Here is a 12386-nt window from a genome sequence, read left to right as displayed (position 1 = left end):
AGATATGACAATTGGCTATTTGTTAGAGTACCTATCTACCTATTATAGTAATTATATTTTATTAAAATTGGACTACTTAAAGCGTTGATTTCTTTAATTGCACACACAAGAAGGAAAACGTCTGATAAAAAACATTTTAAAACAAGTTGTTGGACTTCAATTTCAATTTAATTTATTTATTTGCAACCAAGTACAAAACACATATAACTTAATGCTACGTGTACAGTACGTGGACCCTGATAGGGCGCAGCAAAACTTTATTTACTACATAAAACTAATTTTAATCTTATGGTAAATATAATGGCTATTAAAATATAATTCGAATTATTTCATAATTTAATAAACATTCCATAAAAGTACTTCATAAAAATAATTGTGCGACAAAAGAAAATACTAATATGAATTCATAGATACACTGCATCATCAATACAATTAGATAAATAAGTATAACAAAAAAAAAAAAAAAAAAAATAATTAGCAGAATGATAAACTTTGGAATGAGAGATCTTGCAGGGATCAAGGCTAGATGTTATTAAATAAATAATTAAGTTTTTAAGCTTTTACCGTTAATGTTAATAATTGTTTAAACTATCAATACGAGTTTTTTTAAGTTAACATTTTTAACCTTTAGGATAAATATGTATATGCCCAAGTAGTATCAAGTAGCTTAACCCGACATTACTTCATTGTAGGGTCTGTATGTAATACATGTTAAACAATAGATCAAGATTATGGTTCTCTTTGTGCAGATTCAAGTGGAATCCCCCCATGGTAAACGAAATGGGGTATACCTACCTATATTTTATTTTGATATCATATTTACAAGAGAAGGCTTCGGGTAATGGATGGTTGATATTGTAGCACAGCATCATGCGTGATTTCTGTTATGTTCCCATGACGGTTGACGTAGTTGATCATAAAAAATAAAGGTTGTTAATTATACATAGGGTTAAGTAAGTAGATCTAAGTTAGGTGGTAAACAAAGCTAAAGTACCTAACTCGCGGGTTTTCAGTTACTCAGGCAGAAAACCCGCTTTTTGTGGTTGATGTAGTTGTTCATAACGAATTAAGGTTGTTGCTTGTTGCAGGTAGATAGGTAGTTGACGAAGAGCAGCGAGGAGTTTTCGCCTCGTTCGGGCTTCTCGTAGGTAACTGACGCAGTTATTCATAAAAAACTAAGTTTGTTAAGTGTAGGTTGTTGAACGTAGACCTCAGTTAGGGGGTTGACGGAGCAAAGCGCCTCTCGAGGCTTCCGCAGCTCACTTCAGATCATTAGCAGCAGGTACACTTGCGTTACTGCCAAAACACAAATTCTATTAAATTAGTAGGGTAAAGGCAGTTGGCAAAAACGAAATAGTAGGTACCTACAGAAATAAGTTTAGTGTCCATATGCGAGCAACACACATTGTGTGTGTGTTTTTACCACCGTTCACCACAGTCAGAAACTCATCGTATGTCGGGAAAACTATACATGTCCATTCTATAGTTCGTGACATCTACGATGACGCGCAGATTTGTCAAATCTAACCTTTAATAACATGACAATACGAGTGAATGACACGATCTATATTCAAGTATACATAGTTAGATATTTTTTCTACTATACAGTGTATTTATGACGACGACTTACTTTACTGTATATTGGAAGCGGCCATATTGCAAAGAATTACGGACAAAGGACAAACTACATGGAAATTTTATGTACAGGCATTTCTAAGTGCAAATGAAATAACAACAAAATAACGCTACCGACGCTAAAACTACTAACCAATTCCAATAAATATAATGCATAAATCCACCAGATGGTAGAAATAGTAGTCGAAATCGTAAGTTTGTTCTCTCCCACTCTCACTCGTCAACGTCCAGAGAAATATCACCGGCGCAGCCGCAGTGGTTGTCACTCCGTAATAGTACCGTTGGCTCGTTGGGTGGACGACATTCGGAAGACTGCGGGTCACTTCTGGATGAGATTGGCTCGGGACCGGGATAAGTGGCGTACTAGAAGAGAGGCCTATGCTCAGCAGTGGGCGATAAAAGGCTGATATGATGATGATGATATGATGAATAGTAGTATACCTGCATTAGCCCTGGTCGTTTCTACAATATAAGTTAAATAGGTGAGATACTAACGGTACATTATAAAAATCCTTGGTTTGCTTGGGCAAACTCATGAAATTTAGTACGCATGCCGCATGCAGAATAAAAATTGGGCACAATTTTGAATATGTAGAATGTAAAAAAATATCGAGACAAAAAAATATAGTAATTGGCCACTTTCAACAATAAGACTTCTATTGGCTTGTTTCTTTGTGATTTTTTAGGAGTGGCCAATTACTATGTAGTGGCCAATAACTATATCAGTCACCCTATGTGGAATAAAATTTGGACAAAGTTTAAATATAAAATGTTAAAAATAATTGAAACTGAAATTATATCTAACTGTCAATGTAAAGCCTAGTCTAAGTATATATCTGATAATTAATCTGGTAAGTTTTATGGGCATTGGAGTCTTTCTCTTGATATTAGGTTAATCAAATTAACGTCGCGAAAGTATATGTAATCTCTACAGTGCACAATTACACATTCCCTATGGTCGACCAAAAAGTACCTACACGAATGACAAAAGTCGTAGTCACAGTCGTCACAGCCAAAAAAAGGCAGGATTTTGTAGTCATTAGAAAATCAATTTGTAGAAATTAAGTCATAAATAAAGAACCGAATATAACCGTAGCCGGTAATTCGAGTTTTCAATAATCGGTTTTTAAATTTTGTCAAAATAATCGGTTTCACTTATAACCGATTATTTTGGTTACGATTATAACCGATTTGCATTCCCACAACTGGAGTTTACTTTTTAAGAATAGGTATGAAAATTTACGAGGGGGGAGTTACTCCCTATTTTACTAAAATTAAACCTTTCGTTACGTTATGTTTCGTGCCTAACTCATCTTGCGCATCATCTAGCAAAAGCTGCATGGAAACACTTTATTATTCAATGTCAACAAATAACAACTCCTAAGTAGAAACTTGGACTAGACGCATTCGAAATGTGGCTATATAGGCGCATGCTAAAAATATCCTGGACCGATAGAGTTACGAATGTGGAAGTACTAAAAAGAATGGAGAAAAAGTTGGAGGTTTTGGTTACGGTGAAAAAAAGGAAAATATCTTATTTTGGACATAATGCCGCACCACGATACGATCCGACCGGACCGGTACAGACTGGACGTTCGTTTCGTCCGTGCAATTTTATTTAGTGTTAAGTATGTTCGTCATGTTTATTTTATGTTTCTTTCCTTTTTTCTGTTACCTTCCGTGACTATTTCGCACTCGATGGTCTCATCGGAAGATCAGCGCTGGAAGTCGCCAGCAACATGCTGAGATGAGGCCATTTCGTGACACTTTACTCTCACTATGTTCTCTTTTATGTCTGTCTATTACTGTTTGTGTGTTTATGAATAAAACAAATTCTATTTCTATTTCATATATACAGAAATGACAAATATAATATACTACAACTAATATTGGAAGGAAAAATTGATGGCAAGAGGGGAAGGGGAAGAAGGAGGTTCATCTGGCTTGACAATATTAAGAAATGGACGAACGTGAATAACGCAGCCATACTGGCAAAAATGGCCAAGAGCAGAAGAGAGATGGCGAAGGTGGTCGCCGACGTCCGTTAGGGCTTGGCAAATAAAGAAGAAGAAGTAGTTTGCGAAGTTTTGGTCTCAAATTTTATAATGTATTTTATAATCATTCGTAAGGAGTAAACTCCAGTCGTGCGTCGGAGTTGACACACACGAATTTTATTGGTTTCTATGAAACCGCTGATTTTGTTCGCGATGTCGGGGTTCAGGGTCTACATATTCGCCTTTTAGATTGGTAGGCATAACAAAATCCCCCAATAATGGTAGAGCGGGCAACGCCGCAGGGGATGCTAGTGGGTATTCTCTTCCCCTCCCTCTGGCCAGCAGAGGGAGTAACGGGAGGAGCGAGACCCACATACCACCCCCCATGTGGCCTCCCCAGCCCAAAGGTGAGATGCGTAAATGCATTTACTCCTGGGAAAAAAAAGCATAACAAAATTCCCCTGTACATACTTAGGTAGTATTTCTTATTATAGTAATTCAATGGACTATCTAACCGTATGAGCTCCAGCCAGCAGTAATACTATAAATACAATTTCAATACAATACAAGAGCATTGGGAACCCTTTTTGAACAGAGAAACGTGCACCTCTGAATAAGGTCATTGTATCATCCGACCGGTTCTGTGTCATCCGTGTTATTTCCTTTATTTCCGCCTTAACAACAAAAACTGCAAACACCTGAGTAGATAAGAGCATACAGTATATAATGAGCAAGCGAACTATTAAGAATAAGTAATCAATAATGCATTGTTTTTACTATTTTAATTTGTCATACAATTTGGTAAAGTCAACTGTACTTATTTACATAACTAACAGCTACTTTTAATATATATAAAAAAACGTACCAAGCTCAAGTATCCTAGAATGATTATTCCGCGACGCAAAGGGAAGCAGCAACAACATCTTGTAAAAGTTGGTATTTCTAAACTCATTTTTGTTTAGTTATATTAAAAAAAAACTTCAAAATGTACAGCAGATGAAATTATAAGATATATCTAATTATTTTTACGAATTAATTTGTACAGATATCAAAAACGAAGAATATTCAAAGAATATTTGCACAACTTGTTTACTCGCCGCTTTCTGTGAACTGAGGTCATAAAGGAAGATATGACAACTGGCTACTTGTTAATACCTAATTATCTTATTTACTGACGCGACGATAAAATTGGACTTCTTATAGCGTCAATTCCTGCTATTGCACACAAAAGAAGGAAAAAAAACGTTTTTTTTTTTGATATCATATTTACAAGAGCAGGGTTCGGGTGGTTGATGTAATAGCGTTTGTGTCAACTAGCCACGACGTTTGACGTAGGTAAGTAGTTTTAAAGGCGCTTGGCGCCGTTTTTGGCCGTAAATTCTTACTATCTATTAGAGTCTATGTACATACACTTCTACGGTAGTCATTATAGGTTTCTAATGCCCCCGACTTAATTAACTCACAAGCGGGAACAACCCTCAAAAATTGGAACACATTTGAACGACACATTTATCAATTATCATTCAGTACCCCTAGTGTAAATAAATTCGATTTCGAAACGTGACGTACGCGTTTGCGTTTAGTCTTATTTTGTATTGGATTTAGAAAGAGCGCGCCAAGCGGGACGTTTTGGAAACTCAAAATCCTATACAAAATGAGACGTTATGATGTCGATCAAATTTACACTAGGGGTACAGATATAATCCGTCACATATATTCTGAAAATCTATTTTAAATTAAATAAGTGAAGAAAAAAGTCTTGAAATCACCCTTATTTCTTTAAGTTGTATCCTTATTACTACTGCAACTTTTATCGAAAGTATATAAAACTTAACAATCTTTCTCTAACATTGTTTGGAATTATAGCCATAGGACAGCAACAAATGCTCATTTGAAAATGGATCCATAGGCATATTACTGAACTTACCAGAGACAAATATCCTAGAAAAATGGTGCCACAACGCAGGAGAAAGCAGCCACAGCACCTTGTAAACGTATCTAATTGTCATTGTCAAGTTAAAATTTCAAAAAAAAAGAGTCTTCGTTTGATCAGGAGTGCTTGTACAACCTTTGTCTATTTACAATATGTTTCAGCTACTATTTAATTGTTGGCTGGATTCATAGTGACAAGTTCACTTCACACAGTTCTAATACTTGGTCATTGTTCCAAAGTGAGGTCACGAAAGGAAGTGCGATACTGGCAACTATCAGTAATAGCCATATTTATTTACCCACGTGGTAATTCTCGATCGCGCAGCAGTGGGGTCACTGCGCTCTTAGATCGACAAATTAGGGATGACTCATGAATGTTAGATTTTCATGATATTTCGTCAATAAAAGACCAATTAAGGATAAAACAAAATATTTTTTTTTTCGTATACTTCTATAGACCACGGGCCAGGAATATCGTCATTCATCGCCTCCCGGCAGATACTTTGTCAGATGATAGTTTAGATGCTATCGTGGCTGCCATTCCTCAACCCACCAACGGAGCGCCAGCTGACGTCCACGAGTGTTCATCATACATAGCCGTTAACCACTGATATTCAGAGTTCGAGAGTCTGGGAGGCGATTGGTCATGGAAATCTATTCCTGGTTCGCGGTTTATATAGTGCCTAAGAATAAATTAAAGCGCTTCATACATAAAGTTATAAAGGATTTAGGCCGTTGGTTGCCGGTTGCTGCACGCAGACTTCCGCGAGGTGGTTGACAAACCGAAGAGACTCACGCGGTTTTTCTAGCTCGCTGCGAATTAGTAAAAGCAGGTATGCCTGGGTCACTGAAAAAGTGAAAATATTGTATAATGCTTACGCAAGAAACAAGATGATTTTTAAAGTTTTTGTTATTATTACAAAAAGAGAAAAGTCCTATTATTTTTTTGTAATTATTAACCGAGCAAGGGCACTATGTCCAAAAGAGAGGTATGGGCATTGTGAATGTCATCTCGCTTTGTGTGGTAGGGCACAGCACAGCGGATGTCATTACAGATCTAGGGCGGAGCCCAACTGGGGAATTACCTCCACCTTACAGAAAACCGCAGCCAAATAACACTAGACCCTACTCATAGTGTTGTATTCCTGCCGGTGAGTAAGGTTGCCAGAGCTCAACGAGGGGGGGGGGGGGGAATGCTACGCCCATAATGAATGTGTCTCCTCTGGAGTTGCAGGCGTACATAGGCTACGGAGACTGCTTGCCATCAGGCGGGCCGTATGCTTGTTTGCCACCGACGTAGTATAAAAAAAAGGGTGAGCTATAAGCATCTTTTCTCGGCTTAGGCAAATATGTTTTCGTATAGGAAGCGTGCATGAACTGTAGGAGGCAGCACAGGAGCCGTCAGATTTTTGGCGCGAGGCGTAAATGTGATGTTTATTGTTCCGATGTAGCCCACAAGATGGCAGAACCTACTATGCACAAGAAAACACGTGACGTGTAAATGTACATGTTTATGGTTCCGATTCAAGCCACAAGATGGCAGACCCTCCAACGTGCACGGTCCCCATTTCAGGCTGTTCGAATGCTCTCGTCTACAGGTAGCATTTCTCAAGCGATACTTATACCGATGTTTTGTGAACAGGTTAATTACAAATATTATATAATTAACCTCCGACGCAAAAGAGGGGTGTTTGTTGTAGTTTGTTCGCTGTGTGTGTGTATGTCTGTGGCAACGTAGCTCTTAAACGGGTCAACCGATTTGAATGCGGTATTTTCTTTATATAATCGCAGGTTTTCTAGCGATGGTTCCTAGACATGTTTTATCAAAATCTGCTGTTTCTTCTTTGGGAGTTTTTTAATTTTTTTCGATTTTATGCTATAATAATAATAATAAATAATCTCCCACCTTCCTTAACAACTGGTGTCACCTTCCTGCTCTACAAGTCCGGTAGTACCACGGAAGCAAAGAACTACAAACCCATCACGTGCTTGCCTACACTCTACAAGCTCCTTACATCCATTTTGAGATCAAAAATAAACGCGCACATTGTCGCTAACAACATTTTGGCCTCCGCTCAAAATGGATGTAGGGTTGGGTCCCGTGGTACTAAAGAGTTCCTCCTCATAGACATGGCCATTTGCCAACAAATCCGGCGGAACAAGGGGGCCCTCTCTGCCGCTTGGATTGACTACAAGAAGGCCTGTGATTCGGTGCCTCACTCATGGCTGGGGAGGATTTTAGAGCTGTATAAAGTTGATACAGCTTTAAGAGCCTTCCTAAGCGCGTGTATGAGGCAGTGGACCACAGTCCTTCGTCAACCAGGAGGTGGGGATGACCGCCCTGGCCCGCAGGATTTTATAAGGATTGAGCGAGGAATATTCCAGGGTGATAGTTTGAGACCCCTGTAGTTCTGCCTAGCTCTGAATCCCCTCAGCACCCTGCTGAAGGATTCGGGACTAGGTTGCCGGCTTCGGAGAGAAGGTGAAGTAATTTCTCAGTCTCAGTACATGGATGACCTCAAATTATGTCCACCAAATAGCCAAGACTTGTTGGAGCTATTGAAAACTACCGTCGGTCGGTTCCTCTCTCTGCAGCCCTGACCACCGGCAGCTTGGGCCCCGCCCCGCTGCCGGCGGCACCCTAGGTTAGGTTTTTTATAATGTGTTTATATGTTTTTGTATTGTTTTGTAAGTGTTTTTATATTTTACTTTTATATTCATATTGTAAAAAACCTAAACTAAGACCCAAAATAAATAAAGGATAATAAATACTAATAAATAAATTTAAATAGCGGAGCCATGGGAGTCCGCAGGTCTACAGCTCAGAGAGCCTCTACTCTACACGGGTGGAGCCTGTAATACGAGCAAACAACTTAAACATAATTATATTGTAGACACTCCTCAAACAATGAGTTGATGACCTAAAGTTTTTAGACTTCTTATTTTTCATAAAAAAATTGTATTTCAATATACGCTGTCATCATTGTAATTGACGTTGCTTATCACGCTTTAAACATAACAAAATTCGCAATGCAATGCATTGAATGCATTTTAGAATAAAATTTATATTGTGCCGAAAATCAAAACACAAGTTATTTTTAATGCCGGATACACACTTGTTGAGAGCCTCTCGCCGAGAAGCATTTTTTTTTATGTTAGAGGTGGCAAACGAGCAGACGGATCACCTGATGGTAAGCGATTACCGCCGCCCATGGACACCTGCAACACCAGAGGGGTTGTAAGTGCGTTGTCGGCCTGTAAGATGGGAGTACGCTCTTTTCTTGAAGGTTTCTAATCGGAGAAGCGCGAGATGAGACGAGGAAGAGCGAGACGAGAAGGGAGCAGTACGTGTACACACTCCTTCTCGGTCTGTCTCGGGATGTCTGGACGAGTATGTACAGCCCGCATAAAAGTCGCTGAACAAATGTTGGTCAGTTTGAGGAGTACAGCCTACAGTTTAATTTTTTGCTCCTGTTACAGGCCCACCCAGTATTTATTCTCTTACCTATAGCACTAAAGATAATGGCGATGTCTACTAAGTACAGGGGTATGCGGGTGTGGAACTCCTGGATATTCACGAACACGAATGTGACCAGCGACGCCAGGGTTGTCGTGATCCCGTAGTAGTAGTACACCAGCATTAGCCGAGAGTTCCTCTGTCAATGACAAACATATATACATATAAGGTCATGTGGGGTATTTCGATCAGGGCAAATGAAAAGTACAAAGATCCCCTATGAGGGTGAGGGTTCTCCTGTCCCAATTTTTCGCAGACCCCATTTAACCTTATGTAGTCGGACCAACTTAACTCATGATGGATGTTGTAGTGACAAAGTGTGGGTGTGCCTCTATAAAGCTAAAATCCCTAGAAAAATATGACGTTTATTTAAAATAAATATATATTTATATAGTCGCGCTCCCAAACTTTGACATTTCAAAGTATCTGCAGAGTTTGTCCAAAATTAAAACGCAGCGTATGAGTGCCCATTGTCGAATCACTTGCGCCGCTTAGTGCGCTTTTCGAAAGTTTATAGTAATAAATAAGTGCGTCCAGGAGGTTGATTCTAATCTAACAATTTGTTATGGGTTTGAACTGGTTTTGACACGACCTTATCCTTGGTCATTGACGCACATCTCGGTCAAGCGAATGCGTGCAATCTTACGCGGCGCCTATTTACGAAATTATACATAATTGTTTGATAAGTTGATAAGTTTCTGAACTCACCTTTAGAATAAAAACACCGGAATTGAACATAGATATACCTACTTGTATTACCTACCGTATGAACACCAATCAGTAGAACCACGATGAAGGCGATCTCCACACAATACATGACGAAGAAGAGCCATCGTTCGGCGATGAAAGAGGTGCCTCTGTAGACGCCGAACGTGTGCATTGACAGATCAAAGCCTTCGCTAAAATATACGTCCACGCTAAGGGCGAATAGAGCGAAACCCTAAAACATAAGTAACATATCATTCAACAAATCAACACTACAAATTAAATAGTGTATCCCGTGCTTGCCGAGCTTCATGAGAAGCTTCTCGCGTGCGTATTTATCCCTTTGCCTTGAAACGCTCAAGATTCCACTTTTCGAACCACTCGCTACGCTCGTAGTTCCATTTTGGAATCTTTTGCTTACTCGGATATCACTTTTAGCACGATAGGTTAAACAACAACTTTGCCTCCTTGTAAAACAAATAATTAACAGTTCCGTAAAATGATTCAATTTAATTCAATTTATTTATTTCCTTTTAATACAATGTTAACTTTACGGCATATTATTCGTAAGAGTAGGAAATGATTGCTCCGTACTAGTAAAAACAGTATGACGGCAGGATGCACCACCTTTCCCGGATCACATTTAATCTATCACTATCACATAGAATTATTATGTTTCTATAATATGTATAGTCCAAAAGACAGCGGGTAAGTCAAACACTTGTTTTTTGTTTTTGTTTTTGTTTTTTTCTATGTGATTATCTATGTGTCACACAAAAAACTGGTATAGTCGTTAGATTTGTAGCTGGCCCCCAACGGCTTATCCTTTGTTTATTGTTAACTAATACGGCGTGTGCCACTACCTGCAAAAAAAGTGCCCGATCACTTTAACCGGTTATTTAATTACAACTCCTATTGTAATTGAAATAAGATTCAAAATGAACAAATGGAAAAATAATTTGTGATTTCTTGTGTGGTCCTTCTACGGCTGAGTGCCGGCGAGACAAGCGCTACCGAACCAGCCTAAAATGTGTCCTCGATATGCGTAAAAAGGCGCGTTATCGGAGGGCACACCTACACTGTACGACCCTTTTTTTTTGCACGCGACGTTTTAGTTAACAATAGACAAAGGATAAGCCGTTGGGGGCCAGCTACAAATCTAACGACTATACCTATTTTATTATACTCAAAGTTTACATAAAATGCTGATTGGGATTTCTAGTAGTAAGATAAGATCATGAAGTAACTGGTATAATAGTTTTCGGAGTAAACTGCCTAATCCAAATCTGCACGTTTTCGTTCTCTTCGCTTTTATTCTCCTATTATAATACGATCAGAATTTAAACATTTATGTAACAAATACTTACCAAGCTTAAATATCCTAAAATGAGAATCCCACAACGCAGAGGCACACAACAACAACATCTTTCAAACTTTGGAATTTCCACGTACATATTGTCTCAAAGTATTATTTTTTTACTTTTAATACTTATCAGTGGCCATGGATATGTTAAATAAAGAATTATAAATAGCTTATTAATAGGATTTGAAGATTTGGGGTCTAACTGACGTTTGTGAAGCTGGCACTGGCACGTCTGTAGTCCTGAGAGAGGACAACACAAGTTAACAATGCAGGCCACTTGAGGTAATGACACTATTTACCGGTTAACAGGGTCTGACCTTGTGAACCGAAAACTCCATTGTACTTTACAGCTATAAAATAAAGCATATAAAGATTAATGTACGTATATACAAAAATAAAGGATTTGGCATAAAATATTGTTAAGGAAAGCCCAAAATGTAAATAATAAACTGAAAAAGGAATAATTTAATAACGCCTCGATGTTTGACTTATCAAACTATACTAATATATATGACAGTGCCGATGGATATCTGTGGGATATCGATGGGAAAGAATTGGGTACAAATATAAAGACCACCAAAAAATACATTGGTACCCTAAATAAAAAAAATCTCTCTTACTAAATACGGTCTAAATTTACAGAAGTACTAACTGTTTTAATCACGACTGCACTTCAAATTGCATTCAAACACCAAATATAATGAATGATCGCCAAATAGACTTAATTAATTATCACCAAATCTTTTTTTTTATCTACACATTTAAAAAGAGCCTTTATCAATGAGACATGTTGGCTCCGTTGGGCCTCTACATTACAGTATTTACAGTTTCAATGTGTTACGAGTTTCCAAAAAAACTGTACACGAATTTCGCAGTTTTAGACAGGGGTTCCGCCAACTTCGAGTGAAACATCCCAATATCAGTTACTGCTTCAAATAGTTGCGCCCTCGTCTCGAGTCCGAACACATTCCATTAGGAAGTGCTGTACATCCTCAACAAAGTCGCAAATATCGCAGTTGGGCGACTCTGCTTTCCTCATCAGGTGAGGAAACACATTTAATGGAATGTGACCGGACCGAAGCTTGTGAGAACATACAATGTTCGCCCGGTTTAAGTCAGCCACTTCCCATTAAGGTATCCGAGGAGGCTCACATTGAATGGTCTTGTACCAGATTCTTTTCTCTTGCGATCTTGCATCAAAGAACTCCTTCCAGCGACCATACCTTACCTTAGCTTACCT

At 38.6% G+C, this 12386-nt stretch overlaps 1 protein-coding gene and 1 long non-coding RNA gene across 2 annotated transcripts; both read right to left on the bottom strand.

Annotated features, from left to right (window-relative positions):
* Positions 1–2063: 2063 nt before the first annotated feature.
* Positions 2064–5617, bottom strand: LOC133525843 (uncharacterized). The gene is made up of 3 exons (XR_009800641.1): positions 4495–5617; positions 4145–4327; positions 2064–2097 (listed from the first exon to the last, which is right to left on the bottom strand). It is a non-coding gene; the product is annotated as an uncharacterized LOC133525843 (long non-coding RNA).
* A 357-nt stretch (positions 5618–5974) lies between these two features.
* On the bottom strand, positions 5975–11507 carry LOC133525840 (uncharacterized). The gene is made up of 4 exons (XM_061862248.1): positions 11151–11507; positions 9842–10018; positions 9067–9217; positions 5975–6408 (listed from the first exon to the last, which is right to left on the bottom strand). The coding sequence occupies exons 1-4, from the start codon at positions 11235–11237 to the stop codon at positions 6278–6280; spliced, it is 546 nt and encodes a 181-aa protein (XP_061718232.1). The 5' UTR covers positions 11238–11507; the 3' UTR covers positions 5975–6277.
* Between the last annotated feature and the right edge of the window lie 879 nt (positions 11508–12386).

The sequence above is a fragment of the Cydia pomonella genome, chromosome 15 (genome assembly GCF_033807575.1).
Source record: "Cydia pomonella isolate Wapato2018A chromosome 15, ilCydPomo1, whole genome shotgun sequence".
Taxonomy (NCBI): Eukaryota; Metazoa; Arthropoda; class Insecta; order Lepidoptera; family Tortricidae; genus Cydia; species Cydia pomonella.
Note: the sequence above shows the minus strand (reverse complement) of the source record. Positions and strands in the feature narration are given on the sequence as shown.